The sequence below is a fragment of the Paramormyrops kingsleyae genome, chromosome 16 (assembly GCF_048594095.1).
Source record: "Paramormyrops kingsleyae isolate MSU_618 chromosome 16, PKINGS_0.4, whole genome shotgun sequence".
Lineage (NCBI taxonomy): Eukaryota > Metazoa > Chordata > Actinopteri > Osteoglossiformes > Mormyridae > Paramormyrops > Paramormyrops kingsleyae.
In genome coordinates this window covers 7471536-7491908 of record NC_132812.1, presented here as the reverse complement: position 1 = coordinate 7491908, position 20373 = coordinate 7471536, and the positions used below count along the sequence as shown (strand labels likewise).

Sequence of the window (20373 nt, the reverse complement as noted above, 5' to 3'; positions counted from 1 at the left end):
ACAGGAGCATAGAAGTCAAGCTGGCGGCTCACCGTTCTTGCTGCCGATGGCCACCCGGGAATCGGACCCGTCAAAGCAGATGCTCCCTATCGCGGAGAGCTCTGCATCAGCCCAGTACAAACGCTGGTTAAAATAATCCACGGCCAGACCTACAGACAGAGTGATAAACAAGCCTTTCTCAGCTACCCTTCGACACTCAGGGTTTATGATCGAGCTGGTTAAAATATAGCAAACAACTTGCAGCCATGAAATCCGCATTGACTGGGGACAAAATGAAATTAAATCATGTACAATGCGGATCACATGAGGATGAGGATCTGCATCACTTTTTCTTACAGATATTTAGTGAAAATAAAACAACCATAAAATATGTAAAATATCAGCAATGACTTCTTCACCATAAACTTTCCTTGATATATCCAGCCGTCTCTGTCGATGGAAAACTCTGTCACATCTATGACATGGCAGCACTTTAATTCAATTTAAAAGACAGAACGCCAATCTTAAATAGTGCTGCTAGCGGGGTGAACATATTCTTCTGTCTCCCGGAGGACATTTTGTAGACTTAATGACAGGCTGTGTCAGTGGTGTTAAATTACTTTGGGTTTTTTTCCCACCTTTCCATCTTGCTTCATAAAAACCTCACATCCTTCTGCCCCCCCCACACTAGTCGGTTACCATTATGGTCAGCATGGGTATTTAAATTCACAAGTGCCTCCTGTTCTCTGCTGGAGGCCCACAGAACGAGTGCTACCAAATTATTAGAGATCCACCCAGCTGACCATTAAATGTTAGCCTGTGAAAATGCTTCCACTTAGCGAGAAAAATGAGAAGTCATAAATACCCGTTGGCCGTCGAAGGTTCTTCTCCAGAAGGACCCGGCGCATAGAGCCGTCCATGGCTGCCTCCTCGATGTGAGAATGGTCACCGATCACTGTCCAGTACATCATCCTGTGGAGGACAAGGGGCAGAATGGTTTCCCTGCTGGCAGTGCCGGTTCAAGCCCAAGAGATGCTATTGCTAAGCTGGCGCCCCCTTTGAATATGGCACACAAGGCAGGCATCCATGTCGTCCAATGGGTAGAGCATCACTGCCTATTGTTAAGTCTCTCATGACAAACCTCGGTGTTGAAGCTTCCCTTTCAGGTAAGGTTGTGCAATGATGATGAGACAGACCAGTAACGTGCTGAGGCCACTTAGGAATAAGAAAGAAAGCATGTTTGGCGAGGGGAGGGTATAGATGGTGTCACCGCCTTACTCAGGCTTATGGCTACAAAGTTTAATAGTTGCTGTTGACAGGAAGGGGAGTATATACTTTGCGGCATGGATGACATCTCCTTCTGTCTTCTGCCCTTAGACCCTGACTACCCTGGAAGGTTCACCACACCAAAAGTTCTAGGCATGGCTGGAAAGCATTCCAGAGCTTGGGAAAACATTCAAGCTTCTGAGAGAACCTGACCAGAGGAGGGCTTCTCAGCTTACCAGCAGAGAGCAGGATTAACTGCATCCCCCACTCCCCAGAAACAGCTCTACTTGATGGTTAAGAAAAAGGTATAAAGGTCTAAGCAACCAGAGAAATGGAAAAATCAACCTCCGAGGCTAGGATGTGCTTTGAGTACTACTTTCCTGTGAATTTAGCTTCAACTGCAAAAACAAACAAACAAACAATAAGTAAAGTAACTGAAAGGTGGTCCTTACCCTCGAGTTGGGTTGACAGCAATTGAATAAGGTTCCCCTGCGATGTCTGTTATTAGACGGGTACACTTTGATGCCCCAAGCTGGCCCACATTGATGGAGTACCTCAGCCTTGTCCAATGGGCTGTGTAATAACTGAACCAGTGCATCCTGGAGTGATCTGTCCAGTAGACATTCCCTGTTACCCAGTCAGCCGAGATATCCCTCGGCCTCCGGAAATCTGGACACTGTATGGGACAATCAGACCAGAAGTAGTTAAGCCAGTTCCCCAGCATGCCCGTTGCTTCTCCAATTCCCTAACCCAGCATGCCCTGCAACATGTGCATGTTCATACAATCTAGCTTAACATGAACTCAACTGTGCTGAAGTCGCCTTTCATGTTCAAATGATGACTCTGTTAAAGGTTCCACTGCTCACATTCATACAATGAATGACACCGGGTGGCACAGGAATGGCTTTGGAGACACATTGGTTGTTACCAAGTGGTGTACAATCTACCAAAATAACTACAGACCCAGACAAAGGCGTGAGCAATGAAGCAATAAACAAATAAAAGACCCTATACACATATAAACCAACAAGCAGGTATATCAAGATGCTTCTCTTTCCTCCTGATAATGTGCCGTTATTCTTGCAGTATTACTCAGGCATCAGTAGTGAAACACTCAAACAAATTCTTTGACACTCCCTTCTAGACATAACATAGAAAAACCTGATATGAAAAGTAAACATGAGAGTGAAAAAATGCACCACAGTCCCAGTATTGCAAACAAGCTCTGAGACTGCAGAAGTGCCATACATGCTAATTGCGAGTGAAACAACTCTGACTCTGACCCCGACCACCTGGGAGTAAGGAATTTAGCCTGAGTATTACAGTAAGAAAGACCACGATAGAAGACAGGAAAAGTAACTCAGTAATTAATGAAATGATTGTCTGAGCAAAAGCACACATGCTGCACGTAAGCAAACGTAACTACAATCTGACACAATACAACTGGTAAGAGAACAATAGTACTACTGTAAAACAAACAAAAAAAACATACTGCTGCTGTTTCTACAGATATTCAAAGTTTATCTTATATACATGTTAACATACAGTTAAAATGAAGGAAAGAAAAAAAACAAATAAAGCCAAATTATGTGTTTGGTAGCAGAACCCAGTAATGATGACACCAAAATAGCCTTTTAATTTTATGAGGCAGCAGACAAGTTTTCATTTGTGCTATAAAACTGGGTAAATGGAAGAAGAATAATGAATCCAGTAGAATAGATGTGAAGTATTCATCAGTATTATATGGTTGCAAACGAGAATGAACAATACTATGGTGAAAGGCTGCAGCCACACATGGTAAGATTTATGTATCAATAATTTAGAACTTAATTTGATTTGCAATGGAAGGGAAACTGCAGTTAATTCACACACTTGCATAATCAGACAGATCGTATTCCAAACACAGTAGTTCACAACATTTCTAGGCTACATGCTCCAACATTTCTTCCAAGATACTTACTATAATTCCACTATTTGATTTAGATTGACTTCTGTTTAGGATGTCTCTGTAAAAAATTCCACCAGGATTAAACTGGGTAGCCCAGATAAACTTGTTTCCATGAAAGAGAGCCGCCATTCCAATGATTCTGGCATTGTCCTCTGTGCGTGCTAGCTGTTTGTGTCCATGGCTCTGGTTAAATGGATACACAAAACCTCGGATTTCAGTGTCATTAGCTATGTAGAGCACTTGATCTTCTGGTCCTGCCCGTTGAGTCATTAAATATGCAAAAAAAATGAAAGGTGTCTAAATTCCATTTCAGGTTTAAGACAACAGTTTTGCAAGATTACACACACAAAACAATTGATCACCACATATTTATTTAGCACAAATAGGTTCATCCAGAAACAATACATTACTTATATAATTCATATTAAATATTAATAATTCATATTAAAATGCTACAAAAATATGACATTTTAATAAACTTTAATAACTTTTACTTTAAAAGATTCTTATAACAAGTTTAACTGATCATATAAACTTAATAACATATCTGTAATTATTCAGAATACAGTAGCTTCTTAACATGACAGCACAACAATTAATGACAAGGGGACACACAGCATTAGGATCACTAATGTGTGTTTTATTATTGTAATGTGTTTTGTGTTTGAAGCGCTACTACGGTAGTGATTTAGTGTTATATCTTGATCCTCTCAATAATATGCTTATCGGTGCTTAACAAATGCATATAAAACCATTTGGTATTTTCTGTGAATGCTGAATGCAGCTAACTTGCATAGAAATACTGTAATATTTTCAATAGTAATGCAAGCATGTAATATGCTTACACTGTGAATGCTTTTGAGAAATTGGGTCTCACTAAAGCATAATAGATAAAGTTACACTTAATTAAATTGGCTCGGCAGTGAGCCATTTAAACTGTAACTGTAACAAAATGAATGTACAATATGTCCTGTTTACATTTATGTGTTTTCAGTCGTTGGCAAAATGTATTGGTTACCATTCAAAGCACAACAAAAGCAAGGAATACAAATTTTGTCTTTACCTTTCACCATACAGACGCCATTAATTTCTTTAAAATTCCTGTCACAAGTGCACTTGAAAGATCCTTTCGTGTTTGTGCAGTAATGAGAGCATGTTCCAAAGTGAAGACACTCATTGATTTCTGAAAAGCGGAGGAGAGAAGTTGACATTATTGTCAGCCTCTGTTAAAGGGCACTGGGCTTCTTTGTGAGAACACATCCCCTTTGCACCTCTGACTAGCTTAACAGAATCATGTGCTCTGGCGCCAAGCATGTCCGCCTGTGAGCTTTTAGGGACACCAAGCTGAGTGTGAAATCCTGATTTCAGTATATATTGTTCAAATAAGTATCCAAAAATTTGTTTAACTGTCAGGATTTTAAATTTCTTCCTATTTGACACTTAGCTACTTGGCCTTGACTCTTCCATCGGGCTTGAAGGGTCACTCCCCCTCGGTTTTTCCCATAATCCTCAGCAGTTTGGCTTGTCTGATCTGTCTGCAGTAAGTGAGACCGCGTGGCTGTACCTTCACACTGCCGATTCCGCGGATTCCTCCGGAAGCCTGGTCTGCACTGACACACTGCTTCAGTTTCTGTTTGATTGCAGAGTGCATCACTACCGCACAGACTGACTTTCCCCGCGCAGAGGCCTTCCTCAGGAGCTGCTGAGAGGTGAGAGCACAACATCAATATACCTCCTCTTCCAACCCTGCTCATTACAGCAGTCAACAATTCTGAACAAGATGATATCAGTGAGCTGAAAGAGGAGTCCTTAGCTACCACACACACAGGAACATCTGTGACTGACGCTACAAAACAGAAACATTTTAAAACATAATGAATCAGGTGTTTTCAGGATGATGCAATATCTTGAAATGCTTCAAAATCTAACTCAATGGAACACACACCCAGGTGGGGTTCAAAGATACCATCTGGAACAAACTACCCCAGCACTGTGGATGAAACACTTCATCTAAACGGTACAGGGTGGATTGCAGGTTAGTGCTTAGCTTGGAGAAGGGCTTGGAATTTCAAAGGACACAATCACAATTTGGAATGCTTTAAAAGGCTATTACATTTTCGACGATTAAGCACATACTGGGTGGTGAAATCTAGCGAGGGATGTCAGAAAACAGAGCTGGGAGCAGGGCGTCTAGAAATGGTTCTGAAGAGCACGTCTCTTGGCACCAACACAGGAGGATAGGAACAGCGCTCGAATGGGCTGTCCTGAGTGGGATGTTCTGATTGGGCATCAGGCCCGACTCACAGGCCTTGCAGTTACGCTCGTCGGAGCCTCCGTCTCCGCAGTCATCAAACAGGTCGCACTGCAGCTCAGCAGCAACGCAGCGTCCGTTACTGCAGGTGAACTCCGCCTTCCCGCAGGGTCGAGGTCGCCCTGCTGTGCCACCTACTGGTCAGATTGGAAAAAGGAGTGTGTTGTCAAAGAAGAAAAGCAAAGTTCCTCTCATAGACCCCTGGCCCTATTTTTGAATCTACAGAAATGACAGATTTAACCCCTTCCCAGAAACATGGGTTCAAACCATTTTAGGCAATTTTGTTATAATCGCTTGCTTTTGTTATGGAATGGCAATATCTACAGTGCTTTTATGGGCATGTATCACACGGGATAGCTACAAATGTCTGCTGGAGCTGGCTGACACAGTTATGGTGTGACTTGCCGATGGCCTCTGACAAAGGCATGTCACATCCTCGCTGATGGCCCTTATAATCACCGCCAGCGATAGGGATACACGTGCACGGCTTTCTAACCATGGTAAACAGAGAGGAAAAGTGAGAACGACGCGGACAGGTGATTTTCAGTCTGCTAATGGGCATCAGGGGGGAATGTGAAAGTAAGCAGTATCTTTGATGTCCTGCAAAGGATGCATTTTAAGTAGCCTTGGTGTGATTAAAGGGAAACAACTCACTTCTGAGCTGCTTGTAATGGGCTCAGACATTGTATAAAGGTGATGAAATATATACATTTTAATGAATGTATTTATGCCACAACTACATACAGTGGTGCTGTTTAGCACCACTCGAACCACACATTTGCGTGGAGCCCCCTATTGGCCACAAACAGTCCTGACTCTAAACATAAAATGAAACTCGTTGCTTATTTAGACGATACTGAAGCAGCATGATCTGCTAACCAGCTGGGTGATTCTCATGAAATCAGATTTAGGAGGTCCCATGAAGCATTTTGATGAAAAAGTAAAAGCTATCAAAATGAGAAGGATACAGTTATATCTTGCATATGTTTTAAAGTGAACATCATAAATATATTTTCTGTTGTTTTTTCACATTTAAGAATAAAATTCTCATTACCGCGATGTGTCCATTACTGAGTTTGAGTTCGTTGAAATAGAAATTTTAATGTTTAAAATAAATAAAAAGAAAAAGCTTCAGTGCAAGTAAAACTACTAACAGTTACAGTAAATAAACATGTGGTATTTGGCATTCATTAATAAGAGAAGTGAAAATATTAGGGACAAGAAATTTGTCCGAGACGAATTTTCTCATCCACCGCAATAATTTTCAATCATTGTATAAGACCACAAGGAACTTACATAATCAAGGAATTTTGAATGGGGGGACACTACTGGCTGTGACACTCAAGATGGGTACCAGGTAAGCAGCTAATTTTTTATCTCTCCAGATAAAAGTTTGCCCATCAGAGTGCCTACACGACTTTTTGTTTCTCATTACTGATATGCGGGATAGTTTATGACATTTAAAAAATTGTTTTTTTTTTTATGTAGAATTTTCATTAACTAAATTTTTCTTACCAATTTTACACTTAAAAGCAGGAAAACGTATTAATTACTATGAAAGATAAACACTTCCGTAGGGTTTTTTGAGGATTTCGCAGATGTGCGAAAAAATCGTGGATGCAAATAAGTTCAGTTCCAATAAAATTTTCGTGGATCGGTGAATTCGCGAATCACAAAGCATGAATGCACAAGGGCTTACTGTACAACCTCTTCTCGATTTGAGTCCAGTATCCTCACTAAGTGACCCAGAAAATTGCCATGAAGAACACACCAGCAGATGAAAGGATAGACCTGACAGGGCCAGTAGAATTATCCACCCCCAAAAGAACACATCCAGCAATTAAAAAAAAGAGTGGACATCAAAACATACAAGGAAACTGAGAGCCAAACTGAAGTATACCAATGAAAAACTACAGGAAGAGACCAAAGAACTACATAATCTGAACAGAAGAATTAAAAGACTCCAGGCTCAAAGTTTGAAGAAGATGGTGAACAGGCATTTTGTGAAATGCTTCACAAAATTTTGTTAGTGCTATTATTTTGACAAATGATTGTATGAACTTTTTCATAAAATAAATATATTCTTTAAATTGTGGTATTGTGTTAAATATGTCAGCTAAGCTCAGAATCCTTGCTAAACTATGAACATACAGCACTAAATCTCATTTCCGAAACACAATTCTCATTACCACAATATGTGTTTATTAGGAAATTATTTAATTATTAGAAAATGATTTTTAGTTTGTAATTGTATTTACACAATTTATAGCACTTCTTATTTAATCTCTGTTACAGAAAAAATATACAGTACATGTCAGTTTTCAGCAAAATATCCTAAAAAACAAGATGTAAATCATCAAGTATGTTGTGGTAATGAAAGAAATGAAGAAAATGATAAAACGTAATAGATATTAAAAAGTAATGTCTCCTGAGTTATATATACCTCTGAGCAAGACTGTTAATAATATACTTTAAAAAATACAGAAAACATACATTTTAAACCATATATTTGATGTAATGTCATGTTGTGGTAATATTATTTTCAGGACTCCATGTCTAAAATACCAATAAATATATAGAAAATATTCCAAAATAAATCAGAAAATAATGTTTTTTACTAAGTTCAGACCTTAACCTTAAATGCTGAAAAGGAAATTTGTTTTCAAATGCCTTTTGAATTGGATTCCTTTTAAATCTGGATTTCATGAGAATCACCCAGCTAGCTACGATCTTCTGACTCTACTCACTAGCTAACATCATAATTATATAAATTTTGAAGCGATTGCTTCCTAGCGGCACCACAAAAAGAAAGTCAAAGATGCAATGTCTCCAGCAGAAAGTCTGCCTAAGCTGTCCAGTTTCTTCACCACAAACAATGAAAAGCCTGACTTTTTGAGGGTCACAGAATCCTACTCCGCAATAAAACCTTGAATCAGTAAAAACTCAACATTAGGAGAGACTTGCACAGACAGGCTAGTGTTGACTGCGCTCTCCCCCAGCTAGGTCTGCTCACCGCAGTCGTCTTCATCCGAGTTGTCCCCGCAGTCATCAACGCCGTTGCAGACCTGCTCGCCGTGGAGGCACACTCTGTCGTTCCGGCAGCGGTGCGGTCGCGTCGGCGGACAGGGTAGCTTTGCTGGGGGGAGAAGCCATGCGGTGACACTGGGAATCTAAGCTTATCGTTGCCAGGTTCACAAACCCGCATGCAGTTAAAGGTATATGTCTGTGGCTGATTAAAGGGATACGTCTGTCACTGAGAGCTCCAGGGGATGGGGCAGAGAGACCTGTCAAGGAAGCCAAGGGACAGAGCCCCCCTGCTTCCGGAGGGCTCTCAGAAACCATTCAGGTGAGTGAACGCCACCTCATAGGTTTCTGACAGTGTTCTGAACATAAACTTGAGATTAAAGACACAAATAAAGACACAAATTATTTCACTTATCGAACATTTCTGCATTTTCAGATTCAGTCTGTTACAGAACATGACTAGCAAAGTTGCTTTTTAACTACATTTGATCTCACAGACACTGATTGAAGATGACATATTCCTCAGAGAAAAGCTCAGTTCAGCTTAGAGGAGTTTACCAGACTTCAGTTTACAAAACAATTGATTAGCTTTTCAAGCTAACAGTTTAAATCCAAAGAAACATTTAGGATAAGAGCAAAGTGCACACAACATGTTTTTTATTTATCAAAGATGCTTCCAGTGATATTTTATATGCTGTCAAATATATGAGAAGAGTTCTTATCTTAAATGTGCATTGTGTTGAACATTTGGATCCTCATACTTTAATATGATATTTGTTCATTAGATCTCTACCCCTTTATCCAAATTTCACTGTTCAGTTCGCATATTTTAATAAATGTAAATTTACCATTAAACTCTTCATTCTCATTTGCTCATAGGATTTCTGAGCACTATTGCGAGGCGCACACAATTCGCACCACTGAATGAAGTCCTCTTTCGATGACTATCCCAGCACTCGAAGTTACTGAAGAGCAATATCCCACAGCAACTAAACTCAGGCACCTGGAGAAGCGTGACATCATGTATTGCTTCTGAATTTCTGTGTGTTTTTTAAAGTTAAGAAGAAAAGCTCCTACCACACATGTCAGGATCCTCATCTGAGTTGTCCCCGCAGTCATCCTGGCCGTCGCACACCCACACGTGCAACTTGCACAGCGTGTTGTTGCAAATGAACTCGTCAGCTCGGCAAGAATAGCCTCCTGCAAAGATTCCCGTGGAGCATAAAGGAAAACAGATACAATTATTCCGATAAAGCTTCTGCAAATGAGTTTAGCAAGAAACAGGAATGCAAAAGTTCACTGCATGGATAGCAACAGAATAGAATATAATAATGATTCTTCATTCATCCCTGTGCCTTCTCACATATCCAATCATGCTCTCCATGAGTACAGAACCATATATACAGTAGGTAAGACCAAGCTTGGGGGTCACAGCACAGGGTCAGCCAGCATGCAGGACCACAAGAGCTGGGGGTTAAGGGGCTCAAGAGCTCAGTGTGTCAGAGACCTTCCAATGACAGCCACATAGCACCCCAGTACTCCCCATGCCCTGGCATTAGCGGGGGGTTAACTCTCTCATAAACCTTTAACGTTCTAAGCCGTATGTTCCTCCTATGGAGGTTAATTACAGGTGGTGATAGAAATATCACAGAGGATGTCATACATCAGTTTTGTGCTTTTTAGAGTAATTACTATATACAGTAATTAGCCAGGAAAATTGAATGACTGCAAAAGAGTGAACAGTTTATACTGAGAACAGAAAGACAATGTATCTAAGATACGTCTGTCATTGGCTTCTTCTGGACAGGTCTGACCTATTGGTCCGACAACTGGAAAGCATCTGTCAGAGTTTGATGTAGCTTCACAGTTGCAAACTAGCAGCTGCTCATAACACCTCTGCTGCTATGGAAACCAACACAACGCAAAGCAAAAAAGAAAAAAGAAAGAAAAGAAAAACAATAAAACAAAAGACACCGGCAGCTGCACAGCTGTGAACGGCGGGCAGCATTCATCAGAAGCGGGTCTTAATTACGCAGCGCAAACACACCACGGCCGTGACTCAGACAGTCTAGCCACAGCTATGCCGAAACGCACACGCCCACATTTAGCAAATACTGCCACAACCAACACGCCTTCTCAATTCAGCTTCAAAAGAAAGCAATTTAATCAATTCCAAATCCCGCAGAAAAAAATAAAATGAAGAATACATCCTCGTCACCCTCTTTGCTCTCCACACAGGCGAAGCAAATTCTCCTCGACGTGAATAAAGCAAGCAAGTGGGGTGCGTCATACGTGACGTGTGACATGCCGGGCCCCCTCCAGATCACAGTCTCCCACTCATCCAGGGAATGAAATAATGGCATTGTAAATTAGATGGTTCTTTTTGCTTCTCTCCTTCTTCTTTCTTAACAATTGGACAATGCTGCCTGTTGAAATTTTCCCACATTGTATAAAAAAAAATGAGATTGGCTCACACCTTTGAAAACTTCACTCGAGCAGATAGTAATTATTATCCTGTTTGGATTGTCATTTCTTTGTAGCTGCGGGTTCCTGTATTAGGTTCAGAGTTCAGGCCAGATCCCTATTGAGGTTGGACAGCCCCGACTTGCCGAATTGAAACCTTTTCTACAAAAATAGATATAATACAATAGAATCCTCATGACTGATAGGATTCCTTCAAAAAAACATTTTTTGAATAAAGGCCATTCAGGGAGAGGGGTTATGCCCTAGTGAAATTGTATATCCCAGGAAAAAAAATACCCAAAAACATCCTTTTTATATAAATATAATCCTCAGTGGTGGAAAACAAAATACTGTGACTCAAGCCTAAAAGCCAAGGCTGCTCTTTCTTCAGCAGGACCTCTGCTGTATTGGATACCTATATAGGCACACAATAACTGTAAAAATGGCTGGGATTATGAGGAAAAACTGGGGAAAAAGCTCAAATTTTCTGCCGATTCTTATCTGCAAGCCTGATAGCACCACAGGCAACAAAATTGCTGTATAATTCATGGGTAACTCTTACATGATGGGATTGCAGGCAATTTTATCTTCAACTTAGCCAAGAGAGACCAAAAGGACAAAACAGTCTATATATCCATTAAAAGCATTACTAAACTGTGAGTCAACTGATGCGGATTTTCAAATGTAAATGACGTATTTAAAAAGAAAACAACAACCTTCGAAGATAAGCGTCCTGGACACCGAAAGACGCGCCACTGTAACAGACAGGAATATTACAGTATGTCTCTTAAAGTCATTACTGGATTTTCACACATATTTGGTAGCAGAAAACCTTCACCAGGATACCCACCCAGATTAGAACCCTTCTGTACAGTATGTGAGTATGCTTTACATCAGCATGTCAAAGCAAGTCCAGAGAATCATTAGCACGTTAGCATGGCGCAACGCACCGTGGTGACAGTCTTCCTCGTCGCTGTGGTCCATGCAGTCGTGCATGTCGTCGCACAGCCACCGGCGCGGGATGCAGTGGGCCCGGTTCTTGCACAGGAACTGGTCCTCCTTGCATTCTCGGGTGCAGTCCACCTGCAACACGGACAACATGACACCATCTGGCCAACTCAAAGTACTTGTCCTGCGTGTATCGCCCATCGGCAAATGGAGCAGAAGGGCAGGGAAACAGTGTTGGGGCATGTGACAAGCTAGTGACAGAGGGACCCACTGGGAAAGCTTCTGATGCACTGTAAACCAAGGTAAATTACCTCACCTTTATTAGAGGACTTTTGATCACTTGGAAAAACCTTAATATTTAACATTGCAGAACTGCTGACTGTTATCAGTTGTTAAAGCCCCCCAAACAGCTACACTACTGACACTGTGCAGGTATACTGAACAAAGAGCATGATTTTAATTATACCAAAGCCCCTCTGAGATTCGATGGACAAACAATTGCTATCCTCGTTAGAAATCTGACACCGTGCTGAGCCCCCGAATACAACTATAAGCCTGGTCCTTTTTTTTGTCATTAAGAAAAAATGGAGTAGCTGAGCTGACATAATGAGACTGCAATCATCGCTCATGGTGATGGAAAATAGGAAATAGGAGCATGGCGATTTTCCTTGCCAGCTAATTGGCTGAGTTTGTGAGTTTTTTTTTTTTGTTTGTTTTTGGATTAGCACCTGTTGCCCATAAAAGGTATCAGGAAACTTTTGCTTTCAATGCTACATTGCCTGTCCTTCATCGAGTTTCCTGGGGAGCGAGCCATTGAGGCAATTACTGCAAAATGCCATTGAACTGATGGGGAAAACCACATCGTAAAAGATTTTCAATTTCTGCAGTCGGTTTACTCTCGGAGCCACCTTGTAACATTTAAACACAGTCTGTCATTTACAAAGGGGATGTCTCGATCCTTCCTAGAACAATATCACTACCACACACAGTAAGAAACCAGCGATATAAATGAAATGCATCATGTAACCAAATGATAAATGTATCTTGACAGAAAATAGCCCCTGGTCACACCTGCACAATTAAGATCCGAGTCCTTCAGATCGCCTGAATTTAGAATTTAGTGATCAGTGATCATTGTTGACACACCACAGCACACAGTGCACAACAACGAAATGTGTCCTCTGCATTTAACCCATATGTGACATGGTGACATAGCAGGGGGCAGCTAATTCAGCGCCCGGGGAGCAGTACCTTGCTCAAGGAACCTCAATGGTGCCTTGCTGGTCGGGGATTCAAACCAGTAATCTTTCAATTCCAAGTGCGCTTCCCTAACCATTAAGCCACCACTGCCCACTGCCTAATGCAGGCATTAGATGATTCTACGTGTAACCATGGCACAGAAAGGACTTTCTGGCCTTAGAGCAGACATACGCACCTCGTCCGAGGCGTCTGGGCAGTCGTCGTGGCCATCACATCTCAGACGGGCAGAGACACAGCCCCCAATGGTGCAGTCATACTCATCCAGCGCACAGGAAGGAGTCGCCACTACAAACGGCCAATACAGTTAGTTATAATGGAAAACAACTTTGACGTCTTCAATTGTTTATTAAACAACAACCACTGAATGGGGGAACACACTTGCATTATATTAAGCAGATGTACATTTCTGAGACAGCAGGGTCAGCCAGTCCCTGGAACAATTGTGGAATAAGGGACTGGAGCAGGGGCCCAACAGTGACATCACTCCGCCAAACTTGGGATTTGAACCGCCAACCTTCCGATCATAGGCACAGTGTGACCTAACCCTGTCAGCCGAACACTGCCCCCAGAAAGTACCAGTGTTATTAAATGGAATTATGTGTTTCAATGGAAAGCATGGTGCGGTATGTGAAAAGAAGCATTCCGATGTACCTGTACATGTACAGTATTGTACAAACGGCTAATAAAGCCTCGTGTAGGCGGGGGGCCAGGGAGCGCAGACCATTCAGGCGGACTCGGAGCGGCCAGACCTCGCCACACATCAATCCTGAGATGACTTTCAGCTTTCATTCTGCATTCCTTTCAATCATCCATCACAAAGTTTGCCGCTAATTCCCGCCTTAGAAGATGGAGCCGTTCAAAGCGCTTTGCACTATTCACATTGGGTTTTCACTGAGAACTGTATTGTTTAAAAAAAATGAAACCACTTCTCACTTTTCATAGACAGAAGGCCATCTGAAGACAGACATCAGTAGGCTGTGATTTGTGGGTGTGATTGCAATGAATGCCTGGGAAATAGGTACAAACCCTACAAACATGCCCACTTCCACAACATAATGTATAAAAGGCAAGGTCAGAGGGGTCAGATATTCCTAAAACAAAGGTGATGACTTTTCATGTCATTTGCATTTCAATTTAAACCATTATTAAAATGAGACCTGATTAACAAATTCCCTTTGAGTTGGTAGTAGAATAAACAATTATGATAAATAATTTGCTCCTGCAAATCAGCCACTATTTCAGAAAACCCTCCCCTGTACTACCAACCTGCAACTGAATTGATGTTTTCTTAAAAATGGAGGTATCTGCAGAAATATTTAAAAAATCTAGATAAAACAGAACACACAAAAACCGCGATTAAATAAATATCTTCCATCACATCATTTACTTAATGTTTTGAGCTGTGTAATGTCAAGCAAAAAATTTTTCTGGGTAGTGGGCATTGGTTCAGACCTTACTGTATATCTCCATTAACAAAACTAAAGCTGAACACATTTTTTAAATTATTATACACTTTAAATTCCTCCTGGCGTCCTATTCTATTGAAGATCAAAAAAGCGTACATGTGATGAGCATAAAAACATATGTACAGTCCAATATCTCAGAATTAGGGGTTATCAGGTTAATTATGCAGAATGCTGTGGACTCAGGTAGACACACAGGCTGTGGATGGGCTACAGCTTATATAAATTACTTCAGCAAGGAGGATTTTTCCTTCACGGCTTTCTGGTGCTGTCTGCCCCTCTCTAACCTCCATGGCACTAACGATTGTATTCAGCCTTCCCTCCAGCCCGCTGGGGGTCAAAGTATTTTTTTTAAAGAAATTCTCCTTTAAATCTGCTTTCCTTTTTTTGTTGTGAGCTGTCATGTTGGGCCCATTCAGCTGAGTAGGTTCGACTGACAATCATTTCATTTCCTTGCAACAAGAAGAAATAAAAATCGTTTCTGTTGATGCATCCGCCATCCCGGGATCCACCATCTTTGCGTGAGCCAGCTGGGGGCGGACCGGGCTCTTACCTGTGCTCTGGCAGCTGCTCTCATCCTCCCCCATCTTGCAGTCCTCCTGCCCATCACAGATCCACTTGCGGGAGATGCACAGGCCATTCAGACATTGGAACTGGTCCTCAGAGCAACGCATCTCGCAGTCCTTCTGTTGGTGGCAAGAGGGCAGCGTTGGTCTCACTGTGCTCAGTCATCACCCAGAATTGTCCCCCACTTCATGCTAAGTATCAGTAAGTGAAACTTGATGCTAAGTTTCGCTATTTCCTTATAGATTCACCTTCTATTCCAGCCCAGGCTGCTTCTGACTCTCAGTAGACCGGCTACTGTTAAAGGCACATGTAAAATTTTCATGTGTACATACTTGTAAATCATCTTGCACGTTACATGTTATACCAGGGCAAAGTCAGCAAGACAGATCCCTTGTATGTTTAATTTACTTGGCCAATAAAAGATTCGGATTTTGAAAGTAGACCTGACTCAGAAACAAGTTTCTAATGCCATTTGCAAAGTGTCAACATTAACGGCATACAGACTGATACCACAGATATCTCCTCCCAATGTGCAGTTGGACTGATTACGCTCACCTGTGTAGCCATGAGTAAAAGTGGGGGGGGGGGGGGGGGGGGCGAGGACATTGATCATGCTGATAACACATTGAAGAGAACCATCATAGCAGCAAGAGCGGCTTTTCTCAAACACACACCGTGACAGACAGCCTCGGTGCTGCCGTCTGTTATTCTTTGTTTTTTTTATTACAATTTCCCATTAGTCACGGTGGTCTTCACGCTAACTGTCGAGTAACTGAACTTTACATAGAGGACAATGTAAAGGGGTTAGTCTTTAAATAAGATTAATCAGACCTACAGTGTGTTGTTAAAGCAACAGTAGCAAATGACACTAGGGAATAAACTGATTATTTAAGGGGTTTTTATTCCCTAATTAAATATTGTTTTATACATTAAGGAAGCACTGTTCGTCAATTGCTGATTTCTCATAGGTTTTTCATTGGCTGTGCATTGCCAATTATAATTGTTTTAAGCCCATACTTAAAGGTAATAATGCTTTATTTTAATGATTAAACATCTTATCAGGGAACTTCAATAGGCACTGACAAACTATTCGATTTCATGGCAAACCTGAGCGCTGACCAAGCTTTTGTTTACGGCCTTCACTGCAACGTTGAAAAATTTATAAGACAGGACAGAACAAAATACCACCAACGACTGGGGAAAGTTATTAAAGAACACTATCACACATTATCAAAGGCACTGCAGTTTAATTCTGGTGGGTGATTATCAACCCCCCCACACTGAGAACCAGAGGCAGATTGATTAGCTAGCTAGGTGGTACCCTTTATGATTACACAGATGAGTCTTTCAGGTGGACCCCACAGACACAGGGGTCAGGCCTGAGGCTTTCCCCTGACCAGCACCTCGCTGGCCTGCCACAGCCCACCCTGTGGCTCAGGTACACTTTGCTGCTCTATTAGAGAAACAGTGGCACCAGTTGTGGGTGATACAGTGGCAGCTTTTTGCAACCCAAGAAGAAGCACCAACTGGGATGAGAAGTATATTTACATTTTAGCAAAAACCAATGGCTTAAATCAGCAGAAATGATAATCATTTATACACATTTCATGTACTTAATATGTGAAATATTACAGCGTTAATATTTAATCCTATCCTGACAGTTACTATTCAAAATGATACAAAATAGTGTTAAATACTCTTATAAACCATCACATTGCGTCAGTATGACTTTGCTAGGAAGGGTAGCTAACCTCATCCGACTTGTCGGCGCAGTCCTCATCTCCGTCACAGCGGTATCGCGCCGAGATGCATTCCCCACTGGCACAGGCGAATTCCTTCAAGGTGCATGTCACTGGCCCTGGATTGAGGACAGTTACGAGTCTCACATGATTTCCAGCACAGGACTGTAGCCTGTAGCTGCCACAAGCATTTTCACACATGACGCAAACGGTACACAGTTAGCCTATTTAATTAGCCATGAAGACTTTAATTTTGACCTAGAAAATCTGTTCCATTGATTTGACTGGGACCGGTACCTGTCACCCAGAACGGAATGCAAACCTATGCCCAGGGACCTCACCTGAGGCTCCATCCGCTCCACTAGTGCCTCCAAAAACAGTCTGCTTGCTGGAGGGGGGCTACTACGCCGGCAGGGGATTCTGTTCATTGTCAGTCTGGGCTAACGAACCACGACTGATCGCCCCGGAGGCCATGCCACCAGGGGGACCCCTGGCTCCCACAGCTGTAAAGGCAGCCCTAACAGCCCCCCAACCAGTCAGCTCACGTGACAAACCATCACCCGCAAAGCATGTCGTTTCATTTGAAATACGAGCATTGGCACTGGCGGCTAACTGCTCTATGGACCTATGCATGCAGCACCATAGAGGTCGAGAGGCTGAAGTACCATGTTTGGCTAACTGGCTAAGTGCCTTTTTGAGCGACAACAAAGCCACCCCTTTTTGTTCCATGGCAGGGCAGGGATAACTGATAAATGCACGCAGCTTCTAAAAGAAGATAAAAATAAAAAAAGATATTTCAAATACTCTCCATAATGATTTTTAAATACTATATAGTTAAAGTAGTGATTTGTTCACCTTGAAATCAGTCAAGAAAACATAATCCAGTAAATTGAATTTCCACGTCTATTAATAAAACCTGGAACATATTTTGCCCATTTTGAATACATAATGTGCACTGCATATTCATGCTAGATTCTCTAAAACAAGGTATATAAAACAGCTGTACAACTTTCAGTCTATCCCTAAAAAAAATACTAAAATTAAACTAAAAGTAAAATATACAAAACTAAACAGGAAAGTATATTTGAAATAAAAAATGATAAAACCACACTGAAAACTAACTTCAACTGCATTTCAAGGGAGGATTGAAAAAATATAACACGATGATTTCTTTATTAAAATTAGATTTCAGTTTGCAGCTCTATTCAATTTGTTGTCTTTTTTCATGTTCTGAATATGTTTAAGGGGAATTTTATGCATAACATGAAGTAAATATGAATGACCTGAATTAAATATGAATAAAAATATGAAAACATTTATCATGATAAAATATTTTACAGGGATAACAGGGAACTCCCGGTTTCATTTCTATTGGCTGTATCGTGGCTAGAAAATGTAGCGGAAAGTGGCCAGAGAGCGAGCGGGCAGAACACACAGCGGAAATCAGGACAAATCTCCCCAGGAGCGTAACACCTGGCTGTGAATTCAGGCGTTCCTCTCTCTCCCCGTGATCCGAGCGCGAGTCTCGGCACAGAGAGGACGCGTGAGCCCCGGTGACGAGCCCGCTTAATTACTCCATGAGATTAGAAAGAGCACCATGGAGAGAAGCCAGTGTCATAATTAAGAAAAGAACAACAGAGGCCTCAAGATGCAGGACACCGAAAAGATACCAGTCCGGTGTGGGGAGGGTGGCATTCAAACAGAGGATTGCAGGAGAGGAGGATGAGCGAATCAAAGAGTTAAAATCAGAGAAACAGAATCATTTCCAAACTCACATGTAACTGGAGCTGATATAAACTAAGATGAACAAATCAATAAGCCCTGCAATAAACTGAAAGTTTTCAATGGAATACTTCTAAAGATAGCTATTGACTGATGGAATACTATAATTTAAACTTTACTTTATTATCAAGTGTATATTTACATTAGCAATATCCTGTGGGGGGAACTGCAAAGAATTCAATAAAACACTAACGTTCATCTCCTGCAAGATTATGTTACACACCACAACAGACCATTCAAGAGACCAGACTCACCTTTCTGTAATTAAAGCAACACCATTCTGTCACCTATCAGTCATTTTGTACCCAAAAGCCATGTATTTTCTTAAAAAGCCTGCTGTGCGATTTAATAAAGACACGCTGTTCTCACAAACCCTATAAAGGACCCGTCAGTCAGAAATTCACTGCCCCCCCCCGGCTTGTTGACTGTTCAGACATTCTTAAGTGCTTCCTAAAAAAGGCTAAAAGGTAAAAATACTACTCCCAGTTATTACCATAGTTTCTAGCCGTATTGTACATCTAGTCCAGAGAAACGAAATCCGTCAAGTAGGAAAAAGACGTATTTAAATGTGATGAGGTAGCAGCAGAGTGTGGAGCACCTGGCGTGGATAAACGGGCACCCAGGAGGGCAGAAAATGATCCAGCGATACCCAGTGGTGCCTGGCAGCAGGGCCAATATGCCAGGACCGGCCACGGAGATGGCTATCTTAACAGCGAGCTGCGCTTTCATTTAAAAGGTGTTTGCACTGAGACGCGGCGGGGTGGGGGCAGGTCTCCCCTGGACTTTTCATTTTGCCTTTATCCCCCCCACACAAAGCCGGGGGCGGGCAAATGCATCGCCGACACACTCCCGAAAACTGAGGCAAATACAAACATAGTGCAGCCCCCCTAAACGTTCATCACAGGAGCATACTGTACCACGGAGCTGGGATCACAGTTTGTGTTAAAATGAGGAGAAAAAGAAAAACAAAAAAAATCCTGACATAAATTGTATCATATACTGTAAATCAATCATGTGTAAAGTGACAGTAAGAGAGAGAGAGACAGGGGGCAGGAATACTGGCACAGATGGGGACCTTACAGCAAAGAGAGAGAGAGAGAGAGACAGGGGGCAGGAATACTGGCACAGATGGGGACCTTACAGCAAAGAGAGAGAGAGAGAGAGAGAGAGAGATGGAGGGCAGGAATACCAGCACAGATGGGGACCTTACAGCAAAGAGAGAGAGAGAGAGAGAGAGAGAGAGATAGATAGAGGGCAGGAATACCGGCACAGATGGGGACCTTACAGCAAACAGAGAGAGAGAGACAGGGGGCAGGAATACTGATACAGATGGGGACCTGACAGCAAAGAGAGAGAGATGGAGGGCAGGAATATTGGCACGGATGGGGACTTTACAGAAGAGAGAGAGAGAGAGAGAGAGAGAGAGACAGGGGGCAGGAATACTGATACAGATGGGGACCTGACAGCAAAGAGAGAGAGATGGAGGGCAGGAATATTGGCACGGATGGGGACTTTACAGAAGAGAGAGAGAGAGAGAGAGAGACAGGGGGCAGGAATACCAGCACAGATGGGGACCTTACAGCAGAGAGAGAGGGAGAGAGAGAGAGAGAGAGAGATAGGAGT

General features: G+C 41.9%; 1 protein-coding gene across 9 annotated transcripts in view; it reads right to left on the bottom strand.

Moving 5' to 3' along the window:
• LOC111846094 (low-density lipoprotein receptor-related protein 1B) overlaps positions 1-20373 on the bottom strand; it is a 342141-nt gene that overhangs the window by 21301 nt on the left and 300467 nt on the right. For 4 of the 9 annotated variants that reach the window (XM_072700926.1, XM_072700931.1, XM_072700932.1 and 1 more), the window contains 13 exons: positions 16981-17087; positions 15216-15348; positions 13375-13484; positions 11942-12074; positions 9606-9728; positions 8518-8640; positions 5498-5641; positions 4758-4895; positions 4257-4376; positions 3206-3447; positions 1698-1921; positions 845-951; positions 33-149 (listed from right to left, as the gene is read on the bottom strand). In XM_072700926.1, the coding sequence (XP_072557027.1) occupies positions 33-149; positions 845-951; positions 1698-1921; positions 3206-3447; positions 4257-4376; positions 4758-4895; positions 5498-5641; positions 8518-8640; positions 9606-9728; positions 11942-12074; positions 13375-13484; positions 15216-15348; positions 16981-17087 (1821 nt within the window). Of the gene's footprint in view, positions 1-32; positions 150-844; positions 952-1697; positions 1922-3205; positions 3448-4256; positions 4377-4757; positions 4896-5497; positions 5642-8517; positions 8641-9605; positions 9729-11941; positions 12075-13374; positions 13485-15215; positions 15349-16980; positions 17088-20373 lie in introns of those variants that run through there. The other 5 variants (XM_072700933.1, XM_072700927.1, XM_072700928.1 and 2 more) reach the window with 4 other exon arrangements.